The sequence below is a fragment of the Crocuta crocuta genome, unplaced genomic scaffold (genome assembly GCF_008692635.1).
Source record: "Crocuta crocuta isolate KB4526 unplaced genomic scaffold, BGI_CrCroc_1.0 scaffold367, whole genome shotgun sequence".
NCBI lineage: Eukaryota > Metazoa > Chordata > Mammalia > Carnivora > Hyaenidae > Crocuta > Crocuta crocuta.
The window spans coordinates 1,243,411-1,262,385 of record NW_027527936.1 but is presented as its reverse complement, the minus strand read 5'-3'; the positions used below and the strand labels follow the sequence as shown (position 1 = coordinate 1,262,385).

General features: G+C 48.0%; 1 protein-coding gene across 4 annotated transcripts in view; it reads right to left on the bottom strand.

Moving 5' to 3' along the window:
* CTPS1 (CTP synthase 1) overlaps positions 1 to 18,975 on the bottom strand; it is a 29,360-nt gene extending 10,385 nt beyond the window's left edge. For 2 of the 4 annotated variants that reach the window (XM_077751985.1, XM_077751987.1), the window contains exons 1-9: positions 18,785 to 18,969; positions 14,880 to 15,058; positions 13,842 to 14,012; positions 11,538 to 11,638; positions 11,043 to 11,159; positions 9,869 to 9,952; positions 8,664 to 8,744; positions 4,252 to 4,403; positions 2,470 to 2,602 (exon numbers count right to left, since the gene is read on the bottom strand). In XM_077751985.1, coding sequence (XP_077608111.1) covers positions 2,470 to 2,602; positions 4,252 to 4,403; positions 8,664 to 8,744; positions 9,869 to 9,952; positions 11,043 to 11,159; positions 11,538 to 11,638; positions 13,842 to 14,012; positions 14,880 to 15,045 — 1,005 coding nt within the window. In that variant the 5' untranslated portion in view covers positions 15,046 to 15,058; positions 18,785 to 18,969. Of the gene's footprint in view, positions 1 to 2,469; positions 2,603 to 4,251; positions 4,404 to 8,663; positions 8,745 to 9,868; positions 9,953 to 11,042; positions 11,160 to 11,537; positions 11,639 to 13,533; positions 13,741 to 13,841; positions 14,013 to 14,879; positions 15,059 to 18,784 lie in introns of those variants that run through there. The other 2 variants (XM_077751986.1, XM_077751988.1) reach the window with 2 other exon arrangements.

The following is an 18,975-nucleotide window of genomic DNA, read 5'->3' as shown; positions in this document are numbered from 1 at the left end:
GGCCGTGACTCCGGAGCCGTGACCTCTAACCCAAAGAATTCTCCCCCAATTCCCAAATAACAATATCACTGTCCTGGCTTCCTTAACTTTCAAATTAAAATTTTAAAACAATGATCTTCATCTATTTAAGCTCAGTAACCACTTTCAAATAAACTGTAAAATCTTTCTTATGTGGTTAAAGACAAACGTTTAAAGATCATTCGCCTCCCCTGGCCCCGTGCTCAGTCCCCTGGAGCATTTTGGCCGTGTCCTCTCTGCCCAGGACGCATGTCCCCCAGCTCATTCCGCCCCAGCGACCTTCCATTTTGTCCACCTTTACTGAGGTGTAACGGACACACAATAAGATCCAGGCATTTTAAGGTGTATACTCTGGTGAGTTCTGTCAGACACACACAAGAAGGTGTGACCGTCGCCAAAATCAACAGCGAAGACAACCACTGCCCTCCCGGAAAATCCCCTCTGTTCCCCTGCAAGCCATTTCCTCCCCATGTCCTCCCCTACGGCCCCTGGCTCTGCTTTCTGTCACCAAAGATGCCTCTTCTAGAACTTCACAGAAATGAAAACGTACACCATACAGCCTTCATGTCCAGCTTCTTTGGCTCAGGATGTTTTTGAGACTCATCCCTGGGCAGTTTCCCACTGAAGGAATATCCCTCAGGGTATACACTGCCTCATTCCGGACAGTGAGGGCTGGTTCTAGATGTGGGCCATTAAAATAATAGTCCTTTTGGGGGCGCCCGGGTAGCTTAGTCAGTTAAGCGTCCAACTTTCGCTCAGGTCATGATCTCGCGGTTCGTGGGTTCGAGCCCCGCGTCGGGCTCTGTGCTGACTGCTAGCTCAGAGCCTGGAGCCTGTTTCAGAGTCTGTCACTCCCTCTCTCTCTGACCCTCCCCTGCTCATGCTGTCTCTCTCTCTCCTAGAAATAAATGAAACATTAAAAAAAAAAAGTCCTTTTGTATAAGTGTGTGTGTGTGTGTGTGTGTGTGTGTGTGTGTGTACATGTGTTTTCATTTCTCTTGAGTAAATACTGGGAGTGGAAGTGAGGGGTCATCAAGCGTACGTCTACCTTTATATGAAACTACCAGGCTGTTCTAGACTGGTTGGGGCATTTCACATTCCCACCAGCAAGGCATGAGAGCTCCACATCCTCACCAACACCGGTGGCCCCTCCGGTGGGTGTGTGTTAGTATCTCACAGGGATTTCACTGGCATTAATTTTCATTTGCACTAAAGGTGTTGACCACGACCACTTTTTCACAGGCATCAGGTGCATCTTTTGTGCAAGTGTCCCTATAAGCCTTTTGCCCACTTATTATGTCATTTATCTTTTTCCTCCTCCTTCCTTCCTAATACCCTGCAAAAGACTTCCCTGAACCTCAGGGTGAGACCCAGCTGTGGCCCAGCTGACAGGATTCATGACCTCACAGGCCTGTCTCCCAATATCCTCCGGGTCACACTTGTCCGTCCACGGAGTTCCCAACTCCTCTCCATCTCCGAGCCCTTGGACATTCTCTTCCTTCTGTCCGGATGCCCTGCCCTTCTGCCTTACCCATCTTCCCGGAGCCTCCCAGGGTCCCTCCTGGAGGAAGCCTGCCCTCCTCACACGTCTACCCAGACAGCTTCACCGCCTCCTCTGTGTGCTCCCTTCACAACTTAGAAACCTCGCAGACTCATTCACCTCTCAGCCCCCCTCTAACGACAGGCACAGACTACATCCAAGTGGATACAACAGAGGGATGAGCTGAAGAAGCAGCAGAAGGAAGCCAGGGAAGTGTAATGAGATTCCCTAAGTCTTAAATCATATACAGCAGACCATTCCACAGCAACCCGCTCACAAGCGCAAAGCCAACTGAGTTATGATGCTGAGAAACACCCGGAGAAGTAGAAGGCCAACCCCCAGGCCAGCGGCGAGGACAGCTGGGATCAGAGTCCAGAACCTCGAGGGTCCAACTGTCCCCAGAAGACGAGCAGGGGCTGTGCCCTGACACTCCCTCCGCTCAGCTCCCACCCATCAAGTCAGGGAGCAAAACACAAGAAGCACCCTTCCCTGGTTGCCGCCCATACTTCAGGCGGTGGCCCGGCAACTGGACGCATATTTCAGAGCCGGCTCCCAGCTCCTGGAGGCGGGGCTTAGCAATCCCCCTGCGCAGGTAAGTGGCAGAGCAATTATGTAGCGTGCCCGGGGCTCAGGGCTCCCCCATGCCCGTCGGGCAATTTTACTTGGTCACCTGACAATTCAAATGCAACCACTCACTTTCTCAACTACTACTCGGATCATCTCTCCCCTTCATCACCTCCTGAGACTGTTCTACTGTTCTCTGAAAGCCAGGAGCCAACCACGAATCCTTTCTCTTCCTACAAGAAATTCTGAGTCCCAACAATATAAAGCAGATATGCGTGCAGCATCTATGAGAACACGGAAGGCCTCCCCGTTCATGCCTCCACTGAACATGCACCACCCCTCCTTACCTTGATTTCCAACTTGTGGTTGATGGCCAGTGCAGAATGCTCCAGAGCTTTAATGACAGATGCATACGAGTCTGAGAACTTGGTGTATTTGCCCACAAGGGCGATAGAGCAGGTCTCCAGCAAGCGATCATATCTACCAAAAGCCAAGAAACACCAAATTATTTAGAATGTACACACCATCATGAGATCAAACTGCTTTCTAAAAAGGAGAAAAACATCTCTGGGAAGAATATAATGGGAGCAGGTATTATCTGAGTCTTTTTTTTAAAATAATTTTTTAAATGTTTTATTTATTTTTGAGAGAGAGAGAGTGTATGAACAGGGGAGAGGCAGAGAGAGAGAGAGAGAGAGAGAGAGAGAGAGAGAGAGAGAGAGACTGAATCTGAAACAGGCTCTAGGCTCTGAACTATCAGAGCCCAATGCAGGGCTCAAACTCGTGAACTGCGAGATCATGAACTGAGCCAAAGTCAGATGCTCAACCGACCGAGCCACCCCGGCGCCCCTGTCTGATTTCTATTTACAGAACAGTAGAGAGGGAGCTCCTCTGAAATCCATGTGGCAGGCTTTGTAAAGAAAGTAGGATTTTAGGGGCGCCTGGGTCGCTCAGACAGCTAAGTGTTCTATTCTTGGTTTTAGCCCAGGTCATGACCCCATGGTTTGTGAGATTGAGCCCCGCATCAAGCTCCATGCTGACAGTGTGGAGCCTGCTTGGGATTTTCTCCCTCTCCCTCCCTCATAGAGAGAGAGAGAGAGAGAGAGAGAGAGAAAGAGAGAGAGAGAGAAATAAGATATTTAAAAAACAAAACCAGAATTAAAATCCCAAGGAGCAAGAAAAATTAACAGACATGAAGAGACAATTCATAAGATTAATGTGATGAAGGAAATAGTCAAACAACTTACAGACTACTCATAAAGCAGTCTACATTCATTAAAAATTTTCATCATAAAGTGTAATTAGTAACAGGTCAAAAAGTATGTGTGGCGCCTGGGTGGCTCAGATGGTTAAACGTTTGACTCTTGCTTTCAGTGCAGGTCATGATCTCGCGGTTTGGGGGATCAGACCCCATGCCAGGCTCTGTGCTGAGCTTGCAGCCTACTTGGCATTCTCTCTCCCTCTCTCAAAATAAATACATAGACATTTTTTTTAAAGTTTATAGTACCGTGTGAAAAAAATATCACAGAGCTGTGTGCCATTTCTGTAGCTACATACGGATACACGTGTAAATGGACAAAGACTGAAAGGGAAAATGTCAAAATGAAAGTAAGTATCACAAAGCAACGGAATGAGCATTAACACCGTTGGGCTGATCCCGCGGCCACAATGGGCCCCCTCAATGCTCTGAGGCGCTGAGGGAAGACCGCTGACGTGACGGGAGCACGTTGCTGAATTCTTGAGAGGTACAGGTGCAGCAGTAGCGACACACCAGACTAGACACCCCGCTCATCCTGCTCTGGTGGGTGGCGAGCAGCACATTCCCAAACACAGCGCAGGGGGGTCAGGAGGCGCCCAGGGGCACTGCGGGCCGGGTCGACCACCCGTGTGGGCCTCACATGGGGCCAGACACCTGTTCGCACTGCATTTCTGGTCGAGGGGACACTAGGCGACAGGGCTGTGACCTGAACTCAGCTCTCCCAGGGACTCCCTCATGCCTGAGCCTGTCCCGACACCTCTCCCCACGAAGACCTTTTCTAACGGGAGCCACCGGCACAGGGGAGTTCCCGGAGACCCGACGCGACAGAGAACGGACGCTCCAGCCCCCAGCTCTGTATCAAGGCACAAACCTGTCTGCCATCTCCTTCCACTTCATCAGCATTTTCCGTGGCTGCCTCTCAATCGGAAGGTCAAGTCTCCGGAGAAAATAATCCACGACCCCCTGCTCCTCTAATAACAAGGGGACTCGGTAGATGGAGGAGACGTCGTGCACACAGATCACCTGCAGAAAAACGACCAAAGGTCATTTAATAAAAACAAGACAACACGAACTGGGCTGGCTGCCTCCTACTGGCTTTATCACCTTCAGAAAATAACTTCCAAATCTGAAAGTGGCAAAAAGGGTGATTTTCTAGGAACGGTATAAATTACCCAAACCGACTCAAGAAGAGAGTAAAAAACTAGTGACATATTTCTTATGGACATGGATGCAAAAATCCTTTAAAAAAAAAAAAAATCACAAATCAAACACAAACGTAGCTTAAAAAACAAAATTCATGTCCCAGTAGGATTTGTCCCAAGAACAATGGCTCTCAAACTTGGCTGTGCATTGGAATCACATGGGAGAGTTTTTAAAAATCCACAAACCCAAAATGCACCACACACCACTGAAACTTGAATCTCTGGGGTTGGGAGGCACACAGAGTACTCTTCCAGGCTGAGTCTGAGAACTGCTGTGTTAGGATATTTAACAGGGGGATTTACTACACGAACAGGTTAAAGAAGGAAAACAAAAATCGCCTTAGTGGATGCAGAACTAATAAAAATTCAAAACCGATCCATGATAAAATTTCTTGGTATATTAAGAGTAAGAGGGAAAACGTGGAAAAGAAAAAAACACCACAGCAAACATCATTTGGTTCAATATTTAATATTAATGCTTAATATTTAAAGTTTGAAAGAAGGGGGGGAGGGGGGATGGGCATGGAGGAGGACACTTGTGGGGATGAGCACTGAGTGTTATGTGGAAACTAATTTGACAATAAACTAAAAAAAAAAAAAAACAAAAAAAAAGTTTGAAAGAAGGGGCGCCTGGGTGGGTTAGTCAGTTTAGTGTCTGACTTTGGCTCAGGTCATGATCTCATGGTTCATGAGTTCGAGCCCTGTGTTGGGCTCTGTGCTGACAGCTCAGAGCCTGGAGCCTGCTTCAGATTCTGTGTCTCCCTCTCTCTCTGACCCTCCCCTGCTCATGCTGCCTCTCTCTCTCTCTCTCTCAGGAATAAATAAAACATTTAAAAAACAATTTTTTTTTAAAGTCTGAAAGAAGGCAAAAGTGGCCACTATGACTACTTCTACTCAATAATGTGCTAGAGATATTAACTATTACAATTAAATAACAAAAAAAAGGGGAGGGGGTGCCCGGGTGGCTCAGTCAATTAAGCATCCAACTTCGGCTCAGGTCATGATCTCATGGTTCATGAGTTCGAGCCCTGTGTTGGGCTCTGTGCTGACAGCTCAGAGCCTGGAGCCTGCTTTGGATTCTTTGTCTCCCTCTCTCTGCCCCTCACCTTCTCTCTCTCTCTCTCTCAAAAGTAAATAAACATTTTTAAAAAAAGTTGTTAAAGAAAAAAACATACATATGAGCTGGAAAATAAGAAACTATCAAGAACTGCATATACTCTATTGCTTATCCATAAAAACTGTGAGAATTCACAGGTAAAGAATCAGAACTAACAGGATTTCAGTAAGGCTTGAGATCCACGGACAGAAGCCTGCAAGGTTCCTATACATGGGTCACATCTAGTCAGGAAGTCTAAGTTTTAAAAATATGCCATTCATGTAGTTACAAAAACTACGAATACCTATAATTAAATCTAGAAAAAAAATCTTATGAAGATAATTAAATCCTCAAAAAGCATCTTTATATAGGGGCGCCTGGGTGGCTTAGTCGGTTAAGCGTCCGACTTTCACTTAGGTCATGATCTCGCGGTTCGTTGAGTTCGAGCCCCGCGTTGGGCTCTGTGCTGACAGCCAGCTCGGAGCCTGGAGCCTGTTTCAGTCTGTGACTCCCTGTCTCTCTGACCCTCCCCTGCTCACACGGTCTCTCTCTCTCTCCTAGAAATAAATTTAAAAAATAATAAAAAATAAAAAATAAAAAAAGCATCTTTATATACAAAATTATGGATTATGACAGAAGGACAGCCCTTCCAACAAATGGAGCTGAACCTGGCTATCCACAGGCAAAAAGACTAATCTCAACTTTTCCTGGAAAGTTGCTATACATAAAAGTTAACTCACAGTGGATCCTACACCTAAACAGAAGACCTAAAATGATAAAACTTTTAGAATGCAACACAGAAGGAAACCTTTGTGGCATTCGTTAAATGGAGTTCTTGGGTAGGATACCAAAAGCATAATCTATAAAGAAAAAAAATGGATAAACTGGAGTTCATCATCATGTAAAAGCTTTTGTGCTCCAAGACACCATTAAACAAATAAGAGACTTGGAGGAAAATGTGCAAACCGTGTATCTAATAAAAGACTTTTATTCAGAATATGTAGAGAACTCCTAGAAGATAAGCAACTCAATTAAAAACTAGGCAAAAGATGTGAAATTCAAATTTAAATCTGGAGACACCTGTCACATTTTTAATAGTGAATAATTTGAATAACCTAGTCTACCACGGAATTGAATTACCCTCACTTGCTAGGACAGAAATATCTCAAATAATTGAAGTGCACGATAAAAGTGTTGCCCGTAACAACGACCTTATTCAGGTGCTCCAGAGACAGACAGTCTCCTCCGACTTACAATGGTTCAACTTTCCGTATTTTGCTTATGGTTCAACTTACTGTATTTTGCCTCCGGATGGTGTGACAAAACCACACAGCTGGCAGGAAGGGTACTCTGCACGGTGACGCTTCCCCAGGTCAGCAATCAATAGGCCCTATCCTCTCTCTCATGGTACCTCCTCTCCTGTGGTGCCAAGCAGTGGCAGCAAGCCACGGTCCCCAGGCAGCCCCACGATCACCAGTGGGAACGACCGATTCACTTACAGCCATTCTGTGCCCATACACCCACGCTGTTCCCTACTCTCAGTACGGTGTTCAGTAAACTACACGGACACTCAATACTTTGGTGTAAAATCAGCTTTGTGTGAGACGGTTTTGCCCACCCCCAAGCTAAAGTAAGTTTCCTGAGCACACTGAAGGTAGGTTAGGTGTGTTAATGCATCTTCGACTTACGATGTTTTCAACTTACAACAGGTTTACCAGGATTTAGCCCCGCATTAAGTGGAGGAAGATCTGGTGTTTAGGGTGAAGCAGATCCCTGTGACAAAGCTCCTAGCTAGGAACACTGCTCTCAGGCCCCAGGCCATGCTCATGCCCTGACGCCTGAGCGCCCACGGAGGCAGGGAGGTCAGAGGCTGCCCTGCTCTGCTCACTTCAATGCCAGGCCAGTGACTTTCTTACCCTCACTTCCATACTCCTCGTCATCTTGTACATGGATGGCTCTTATTTCAACTCTGCCTCCACTCTCTCCCCTCCAGGCCACCCAGGCTCTCCTGCTCCAACTCCTGACCCTCAGTAACCCAGCAGCAAAGCAAACCACCCACAACCAAGTCACAAACTCCTTGGCCTCAACTCCCCTTCTCCCCTCCTTCAGCCAAACCTGGCCNGGTCCCCAAAATTTTGAATTTTCCTGTTAGCACAGGTAATGAAAATGTCTAAAATAGGGTTTAGGGGCACACAGGTGGCTCAGTCGGTTAAGTGCCGGCCTCTCGGTTTCGGCTCAGGTCACGATCTCACAATTTTAGGAGTTGGAGCCCCGTTCGAGCCTGCGTTGATGGTGCAGAGCCTATTTGGGATTCTCACTCTCTCTCTCTCTCTCTCTCTCTCTCTGCTCCTCCCCTACTCACACTGTCTCTCTCTCAAAATAAATAAATTTAAATTAAAATAAATGACACAAAATAAGTAAAATATAATAAAATAAAATAGGCTTGGAGCCTTCACCACCTCAGGCACCAGGAGTGTAAAGTTAAATGAGGTGGTCCCTACCTTCAAGAAACTCAAAGTCTATGAGTAGAGACAAACACAGATGGACACACACACACACACACACACGCACACGCACAGAGGGGCAGTAGGACAGGTTCACCACCAGCACCTGTGAGACACACAGGTCACCCAAGAAAGACCTACCATGAGGTTTGGGGGTGAGGTGGTAAAGCTTGTCGGACAGTACTGTGTCCTAGCTGGGCCCTGAAGGATGAAAACGAACAAGACAAAGCCAGGCCGACGGGGAGGGTGACACCCACTCAGCATGGCCGGAGCAGGGTGCACGGGGCTGGGGGAAGTGGCGGGAGAGGGCAAGTGTGTTCAGAAAGCCACAAGAGAGAAGGTAATGCCAACAGGAATCAGTTCTAGAGAACAGTCCACGGTCTCAAACTGGGAAAGGGCAACAAGCCTCAGGAAAGAGGTGAAGAGACTTCAGGGCAACTAGAAACAGCCTGATTAACGTGAAGATGGCATTTCTACTTACTTGTTCGGGTTCAACGTGGCAGAACATTGATATTTTCTCTTTCACTGACGTGTCCAGAGGATTTGAGCACCTGCACACAACCTAGCAGGAAAGAAAGTAAGCCGTTTGGACAGAAGGAAGGGATCACAAAGTTGGGTTTTTCTCCTGACTCAAATTAAAGCAGACACCAGCTTCTTCAGCTGGATGAAAACGTTAACTCCGGCACACTGCACACCAGCTATGAAAATATGGCCCGTTTTCAAAGCTGACATTCCTAAATCCCACTCCGGAGCAACACAAGAGGGTGGGGGTACACATGAACACATAGACGACGAACTACAGGCACCAACTGGGGTTTTCCTCAGTTAATGTCTCGGGCAGGAGGGAAGGGACATCAAATGGCAGGCAGAGAGGAGAAACAAGGCATGACCTCACGCATGTCTGTGAGGAAATCTTTGCAAGACACCCCACTTCCAAGCACTAACCCCAGTTCTCCGTTAACGAAAAGCATGCCAAGGGAAAAAAGGTCTTATCTGCCGTGCAGCAGAAATTTTCTAACTTTTTCTTAAAGTGAAGTACAGTTGACACACAATGTTACATTGGCTCCAGAGAAACAACATAATGATTCAACTCTATACCCTGAGCTACGCTCCCCCCAAACGCTGCTAGCTTGGTCACCACCGCAGGATGCCATTCCACCGGCACTGGCCGTATTCCCTAGGCTATGCCTCTCATCCCCAGGACTTACTCATTCCGTAACCAGAAGCCCGTGCATCCATTCTGCCCATCCCCCCACCTCCCTTCCCTCTGGCAACCACCAGTCTGTTCTCTGTATTTACGGGGCTGTTTCTGCTTTCTGTTTGTTTTGTTTCTTAGAGTCCATATAAGTGAAGTTATATGGTACACGAAGATTTTTTTTGGCATTAAAAAAAGTTTTAATTTATTTACATCCAAATGAGTTAACACATAGTGTGGTACTGGTTTCAGGAGAAGAACCCAGTGACTCATCACTTACATGTCACACCCAGGGCTCATCCCAACAAGCGCCCTCCTTAATGCCTGTCCCCCACCCACCTCCCCTCCAGGAACCCTCAAGTTTGTTCTCCGTATTCAAGAGTCTCTTACGGTCTGCCTCCCTCAGTTTTTAGCTTCTTTTCCCCATGAGAGAGAGATTTTAATTAAGCATGCAAGATCACGCTGAGACCGGGGGAATCACACAATCTTACCAGGTCTGGAGAAAGCCCGAGCCCTCTAAGTTCCCGGACGCTATTCTGGGTGGGTTTAGTCTTCTGCTCCCCTGTTGAACTTGGCTATTTCACAAAAGGGGGAAAAAAAGTTAATTTCTCTACGATAGAGAATTTTTAAGTATGACTTTTGTTGGAAACTCTTTTCTTGATCATTTATCTAATTTAGTTTTTATTTTTGTCAAAAGTCCTTGGGCATGTATCTTCGAGTCGAATGGTTCTAACAGGCCTGTTCTGAACAAGATGGTGAGCCCCTCCCCTTCCTCAAGCCCCAGGGGCAGCCAACCTTCCACTCTTATATGATCCTTCTGGTATGCTTTCTGCTACTTCCGGATATGCAGTCTGGGGCATTTTCTACTGATTTCCATTAGAGGAGGAACCCTTTCCCCCTATGGTACGTGCACCTGTCCTGTGCCTACAGCCCAGCCCATGATACCTCTCCAGTGTCTAAGTACTTAAATAGTGCCCACTCGGGGCGCCTGGGTGGCTCCGACAGTTAAGCATCTGACTCTTGATTTCAGCTCAGGTCATGATCGCACAGTTTGTGAGACTGAGCCCCACACTGGGCTCCGCACTGACAGCGTGGAGCCTGCTTAGAATTCTCTCTCCCTCTCCCCAGCTTAAGTGCATGCATGTACGCACTCTCTCTCAAAATATATACACATTTTTTTAAAGTTCCCTTTACTCTAGTTGTAGTGGGGTTTCACCACGTAGTAGACAAATGGGACATTTTCTTTCTTTTTTTTTTTTTAAAGTTTATTTATTTTGAAAGTGTGAGCAGCGGAGGGGCAGAGGGCGGGGGGAGAGAGAGAATCCCAAGCAGGCTCCGCACTATCAGTGCAAAGCCCCACACTGGGCTCAAATCCACAAACCACAAGACCATGACCTGAGCAGAAGCCGGACACTTAACCCACTGAGCCCCCCAGGGTCCCCAAATGGGACATTTTCAATCCACCATCTTCAACCACAACTTCCCTGACTAATTTTCCAAATGTTTTCCATCTGAGCTTTTCCAAAAGTCTAATTACGATAATTTTAAATTCACAAAGACGGTCTTTATTCCCTGCACCCTCACGCATCTAAAATAGATGAGGAATGAAAACCACCTTCTTCTCTCTCCTTCGCACCCCCACAAAGTAAAATCTGAATGTCTTACCTGAGGGACTAGACTGACGTGAATATTACAAAAGTTCTCTTTTTTGACCTTGAACTGGAACTGACGGAAGGCCTCAATAAAGGGCATGCTTTCTATATCTCCCACCGTTCCGCCGAGCTACAAGAACAAAGTTCTGTTAGAGGTCAAGTATTAACCCTTCCTTTCATGGGTCAATTTTCAGACAACTGCACGCCATTATCTCAGCTCAGTGATCAGTAACGGCATGATGAGGGCTCTCTGAGCCCAGCCGATGTCACTTAGCAGTAACTGACATTTCTTTATGCTGAACGATTACTTTTCTGGACAGGCTCTCCGTTCCCCAAGGTTAGAGATCTGGCCAAGAGAGAGACCAGGGGAAAGATAGACCAGAAATTTTATCCATACCAGTCACGAAGCCATGAAACCTAAATCTTACCGACTTGGTTAGCCATAAATAACTGTTGTATGACTAAGGAGGTGAAAGTGTACATTAGGTTAGAAAAGACTCCTACTTACCTCAATAACACACACTTGAGGTTCTAGGCCATCTTCATCCACAGGTATTAATGCCTGTCTCATGACCCACTCCTGGATTGCATCTGTGATGTGAGGGACAACTGGAAAAGAGAAAAGACACGTAATCTACACTTTTCTATCAACACTGGTGGAGGGAGATACACTTACTAGACCACACACAGTCGCAATCTTTGCCTGGAGTGGTGAAGGGGTCACAAACATATTTCTGAGACCGCTCTTAAGTGGCATTAAGAAATCTTTGAGCTCCCATGGTCTGTGGCCTCCTCGCTAGGTTTCCAGGCTGTGGCTGGAAGCACAAGGGGGTAAGGCCAAAAGTATGTCCTGAACCCACATCAGAGCCCTTGCCCCTCTGCAGAGGGCACGGGGGCTACAGCGCCATCCCACAGACCCCGCAGCCGCCGCACCGCCTGCTGCTGAAGGCAGGCTCTTCGCACCTGGGTGCCTTCCAGGCCCCCGTTCCATCATGTTCCCATTTACCAGCGGATAAACGATCCACAGATAAGACAGAGTACAGGATGGCGGTCAGGAGCACAGCATCTGGGGCCAGAGTGTCCAATGCAAACCTCAGTTCCGCGGCTCATTAAGTATGGATCCTTGGGCAAATGGCTTAACTGTCCTTAAGCTCCATTTCCCGGATCTGCTAAGTGGAGAGGACAGCTCCTACTTCATAAAGTTGTGCAAATTCTCTGAGCCACTGACGGTAAAATGCTAAGTGGTGGGCCCAGCGTGCCAGCACTCCATAAAGTCAGCAGCTAGTGCTTACACTTTAACACCCTGGTTGGAGGGCTCAGGAGGCAAGTTCCTGAGGGGCAGGGATTACTGTTTAACTTGCTCGTGTTTAAGCGGCAGTGCCTCAGGCACAAGGATATTCATTATCTACTGCACACAAGGATCTTTTAAATATGCAAGGCAGAGCTGGCCCCCCTCTCTGCCTCCCATGGTTTAAACTCTTCAATGGCTTCCCACTGCTCAGGGTAAAATCCAAACTCCAGGCCAAGACCCAAAAAACCCTGCATAACCTGGCTGCAGCCCACCTGACCCAGGTCTACCCATCCACCCCCACCCCCATGCCAGTCACCAGGCATGACACCTCCAGTCCCTGGCCTCCCTGTAGCCTCGGCCCTCAGGCCCCTCCTCCGCTGGCCTCTCTGTCCAAACTAGCTGTCCCCGCACATTCTCTGTCCTATTTATTTCCTTCACAGCTCTTATCAGCCATCTTGTTTCATCTGTTTGTTTTTGTGTCTCCCTCGTGGTAGCCTCCATGGGGGTGATGGCCTCACTGGTCTTGTCCATCCATGGCCCCAGGGCCGCAGACAGGGTGTCTGCAGCGAGTGTGCATACAAGAATAAAAGTGCCAGAGGCCTAGAACAACAAACTGTACGATCGATCGAGATCCTCATAATTCCTAACTGATCCCCTTTCTACATGTCAGGAACTCAGAGAAACCATGTCATGTGGTTCTTTTCGCCCTCCTGACAATCAGGAGGGCCAGGTAGCTTTTCCTTCCACTTGGCAGAAAAGGGAACCAAATCTCAAAGAGGGTAAGTAATCTGCCTGGATCCACAAAGCTGGTAAGTGGCAGGGCTAAGATCTGACCATGGGCTAAGCAGGGGCGAAGAGGCGTTCAGTTCAGCCGAGTCTAAAACCAAGGGCAGGTTCACTCTCATAACTCAGAGAAAAGCCACTTTTCAGCACCACCCCCAACCTGGACTCTCGCCATCACAGCAGACCAGTGCTTTTCCAACCCCATCTTTTAAGAGTGGCAATTTTCTCAAATGAACGCTGTGCAAAACCCCAGGGCGGCAGGCAGACACAAATGAAGCTGGCCGGTTAAAGTGCAGGAGCCCCAGAAAGCCGCTCTCGGACTCCCGCAGACCCAGGCACGCCGGTGCCCGGCCTGCACACCAACGTACACGACGTGTGTTCTTTTCCTACCACTGTTTACACGTGAGTCCCACATGCACCACATACATACACCGCCTAGCTGACTGCCCTGAGCGTGCTGCCTTCGTCACTTCACACCCATCACTGCGTAAGAACAACCGCTTTCTGGACTCAAATCATGCCGGACAGATAGCTTCAGTGGCATTCACACAGCAGCAGGGGCTTCTTCAAACTACTTTTGAGTAAACAGCCATACAACTCTGAATTTTCCACCCAAGGCATGGTTCGGTAACAACACCCGGACGCTTTCAGGCTGAAATGGCAAAAGTAAATTTCTGTTCACAAAAGGAAAGCAAACTGCTTAAGGGTTTTACACCTTGCAGGCAAATCCAGTTTTACCTTGGACAGTTTTCCCCAAGTAATCTCCTTTGCGTTCCTTGTTAATGACGTACTGGTAGATCTTTCCAGTGGTCAGATTATTGTCCTTGGTGAGGCGGATGTCCAGGAACCGCTCATAGTTCCCCAGGTCAAGGTCTACTTCCCCGCCATCATCCAGCACAAAAACCTCGCCTGCGGTGAACAGTGGAAACGGTCAGGATAAGTGAGGAACGCCCGTGTCGTGGCAAACGTGAGTCTCAAAATGGAAGCACTCAAAGAGAACAAAGTCTGCATTACCTTGATATGCAGCAGAGAAATTTATTTCTAGAAAACTAAATATGACACAAAAGAAAAACAAAAAATCACCAACCATTCTCCAAAAGGCAATAGCTTACTTCCAGCCTACCCACAAACTCAGTCTGAATCAGAAAGTTATAAAACAGCACTGAAGGAAGCCTCGAGGGCCCTGGAGACAGGGAACTTTACAGGAGTGTGCCGGCAGCCTACCTACAGAGAAAGCACTCTCCACAGTGCCTACAAGTGCAGAAAAAGGCTGCCAATGGGGCAGAAGCATGGTGTCCCTCAAAGCTCACGCTGGATATGAAGGTCCTGTCGAGGACAAAAACCAGCTTCTGGGTTACACTTTAGTCCCAAACAAAGTTGCGAAACTCCAAGCTTTTCCCATTCCTTTGTCTGACATTCATTCCTTGGGACGTCATTCCAGAAGTCTTGCCCAGAAAAGTTCATTCTTACCATCACAATAAGAACCCAGCATAAAAACTGGAAAGGGAAAAATGTCTTCTCCCCCCCCCCCCCCCCNCCCCCAGAGAGTGGTTTCTATTCCAGAAACCTCTAAATCACTACATTGCCTATTTTGATTTCTGCTTCCTCTCCAACCAGGTGAGAAAAACAAATTCTGCTAACGCTAAAGACCTTTTTGGAAGGCAGGAAATGCAGGTCATGTTATACGAAGTACCAACAATTTCCAAGGGCTGATATATTCTTCCACACACTCCACAATTATTATTTTAATAAGAGAAAGCAATGCATCGTGCTTACCATGCTCATAAGGAGAGAATGTTCCCGCATCAATGTTAATGTATGGGTCAATTTTAATCGAGGTTACATGTAAGCCACATGATTTCAGTATGGTGCCTACGCTGCTGGCAATGATCCCTTTCCCAATTCCTGATATAACGCCACCAGTAACTAGAATGTACTTCATTTTACTTCTTGACCTGCAAGTGGAAGAAGGAAAAACTGCAGATAAAATATATTTCCACCAAGCGAACGTATCTGGGTTCAAAGGCCAGCTGCGCCGCTTCCTAGCTATGAACCCCCCAGGAGCCTCAGTTTCCCTATCCATCGCATGACTTTACAAGGTTGTTACGTGATGTGAGCTCCTAACAAATGTTTCCTGGATCAATGAAAGGCTTTAGTCAGACAGGAGTTGAAAAACGACGGGTCTCATAATGTAGCTTTTGTTTAGAGCTCTGATACCAACAACCTTGAGAGATGACCTAATAAAAAATAAACGTAAAAATCTGAAAACAGCTGTGTTGGTAGGACACTCTGCCCCAAACGCTGCCTGACAGAGCCACTGGACCCTGGGGGACACAAGCACGTGCCTCATTATTTTCCCTGCATGGGGGAAACAAGGTCTCAATCTTGGATTGCCCGACTGCCCCACAAAAGACAGAATGTCTTTGACTAACCTACAATGTACCCCAAGAAAACACGGCTTCGCTGGGTTATGGAAGACAGAGTAAAAGAACTTCAACATTTAAAAGGAGTTGCAAGTAAGCTTAAAAATCCTTTAATGAAAGGTAGCTTGCTCCTGTAATTTACCAATCGCTTATTCCTTCCCAGTTGTATGGCTGTTTACTCAAAAATCTCTGCGAGCTCTACCACGAAGAGAAACCATACACACCGGAGGAAAGGAACATCAGTAACAAACCAGCCCGAAGCACATAACGGGCAGAGGACTCAAAGGGAGACAGGTTCCATTAAATCCAAAGAGCTGTAGAGCTGTGGCCGGGAATGGAAGAAGCAGCTGTGGGGAGAGATAAAAAAGGGTGGGGGGGATGCAAGAAACAGCAGAGGCAAGAGACGACAGCAGCAGGCTTGCCAGGGCGAATTCATCACTGGCCCCTAGCTTCAGAGGCTCAGAAACACCACTGGGTCAGTAAACCCAAATGTGATCTGAACATAATCACCAAGTAGAAGAGAATGCTTGCTTTGGCATGGTCAGGACATTTTCCTCCTCCGGGAACACTTCATGTGAAGCCAGTTTATAATAAAAATAAGCTAAGAAAGGAACAAGGAAACTGGGGAGTTTGTGCTTGAAGCATTCCCCCGCCCCACTCCTCCCCAAGGCAGGAATGAATACAGTTGACAAAGGAAGAAAGCTCAGAATGACCTCCCCCTTGGACAGCAAGGAAGACACCCAGACCATGACCTGCTCTTTCTATCCTGTTACAGCATTTCCAAAAGCATGCTCCTTGGTTTCTGCAAAATGTATGTGGGGTTCCCATAAAGCGTTTTATGGGCGTATAAATCAGGGACATATTGTTAAACAGTTGACTGGTCTAATGCCAGACCTCCAGTACCCTGTAATAAGTTAATGTGCTCCATGATCTCCCCAAATTGGGATACAGTGTACAGTTTCCCCAAACTTGTTTGACCCCAAGTCCCTAATATTTGGGGGGGAGAGAAGGGGGACACTACTCTGTCTACTCAAAGTGAAATGGTTCCTTACTGACACATGAATTATCAGACTTGGCGACATTTTAGATGTGTTCTAACCAGGGATATCCCTGACCCCAGAGAAAAAATTCTCAGACTAAATTTTAGACATTCCTAGACATTTCTCAGCCACCCTGAGTGTGTTATGGAGGTTACTTTTACAGAAGGCTCACTTCAGCCATTTGCATTTGACCTGCCCCAATGTTACTTGAAGAGGGGAACACCTCTCTGGAAAGAAGATTCCTGGCAGTCTCCCACAGAGCCTGGCAATAAAGACTCCAATGGGCTCACAGACCAGCTGGGAGAGGCTGACAGGACCCACTCACTCACACACTGATAAGTGACCCCCTATATAGGTGCTACTGTGCTGGACACTTCGGGGACCACAAAACTTTTTTTTTTTTTTTTTAACTTTTCTTTGCATTTATTTTATGCAGAATTTACTCCCAGGCCATAAGTTTTTGTTTCTTCAGTTTCTTCTGGGCCATCTTTTTCTCCTGCAACCTCTTCTGCTGGTTTAGGAACAATCTGGCCTTTTTCAGTGAGAATCAGCTCAGTGCGGCAGGGAGAGCTCACATGTGCCCTGAACCGACCAAAAGCCCTGTTTCTACACCGCATCCTGGGGGCTCTTGTCATCTGGATGTGCTCAATGACCAGAGAATCTACAGCTAAAGCCGTAAGTTCAGCACTACTCTGCATTTTGAAGCAGGTGCAGTAAAAATCCACACCCTTTTTGGGCCGCGGACTCTGTGTCCAGGCCCACTGTTCGGGCTGGACACACCCACACATACCAACCCCACCACCGTACAGAATGGCTCACAACATGTCTACACAGTGACATCTTTCAGATATTTGGTGGCTTTTGGGATACGCGTACCCTTGATGAATACAAAGATTTGAACCTCTTGATCTGCATGGCTTTTGTAGGGCTTTCTGGGTCAAGTGAACAGCAAACCATTTTTAGAGATCACATGAGGCCGCTTATGGGAAGAGCAGGACCAGAAAACTTAACCAGTCTGGGCTCATATCTCAAGTTGCTGGCAGTCCAGACAGAGACAAAACATTTACAAAGAAATGAGTAATCCGTGATGGTGGGAAACAGGGACAACATATGAAAGGCATAACATGGAGGAGAGAGAAGAAAGCTTTCAGATCCAAGTTGCTCCTGCTTTGCTGACCTGAGACCCGCAACAGGTCTTCAAGGACTGACAGCAAGAAATAAAGCATGCGGAAGGCAACACAGTGAACAGGAAGGTGAAGGCCATCTACAGAAAACAGATGCAAGGCCAAGAAAAGAGAGGGGGGCAGAGGGTGTGTGTGGGAAAACAGTGGGAAATAAGCTGGAAATGTAGGCAAGGGGCCAAATCACGTGGAAACCTCAATGTCAAATTTGAACTTTATTCTGAAGAGGATGGACACATGGGAAAGTTTCCAAGCACAGAAGTAATATAAATTAAGATGCGTCAGGGGGGGCCTGGCTGGCTCAGCCGTTAGAGCCTGCAACGATTGATCTCGGGGTTAGGAGTTCGAACCTCACGGGCGTAGAGGCTACTTAAAAATAATCTTTAAAAAAAAAAAATGCATCAGAGGAATTCAACAAAGATGGAAAGGGGGAGGGGGGAAAAGGCTTTTTTGGCGATAAAAATGGTTTGAGATCCACCTCCGGCCCTACCACTTGTGTACTGAGACCTGTCGAGTCACTCAAGATGCCTGAAGCCCGGGTTCTTACATCGGAAAAATGGGGTGATTCTCGCAACGCCTGTCACCAGGACTCCTGAGGATTGGAAATTATAATGTGTGTGGACCTACGTGTGCCACGCAAACGTAGTGAACTTCTTTAAAACGCGGCATGCTCACTACGGGCGGCCAGGAGGGGAGCCGGCCGGCCGTGGAGCCGAAGGGGCCGCACCCGGCGCCCGGAGCGCCTGCGAGCTGCAAGGCCCCTTCTGCCCACTGGAGTCGGGGCGCGCCGGAGGGGCCGTGGCCAGGCCGCCGAACCCATCCCCCACGCGGCAGCGCGTCTCGGACCTTGAACCGCCTCCCAGCCAGGCTGCGGCCGTGCCCCGGGGTCGGAGGGGCGAGGGCCCGGGCAGTCCCAACGGAGCGGCGGCCGCCGGGGCTGCTCCCGGAGGGCTGAGCAGAGGGGCTCCGGCGCCTCCTCGGCCCTCCCGGTCCCACGCGTCATCCTCGGCCCCCTGCTCANCGGCGAGCCACCTCACCCTTGATTGGTGGGAGCGGTGTCTATCAGCCGGCGGTGTGGCTGTCCCGCGCCGGGTTCAGCTGGCGCCGCCGATTTCTGCAGGGGAGAACGGTTCCCCCAGGATCCCTGGAGTCAGCCTACCTGAGGCCGGCTTCCAGGCCTGCCGTCGGCTAAGGAGCTAAGTGAGCTACGCGCGCGCTGGACCCCGGG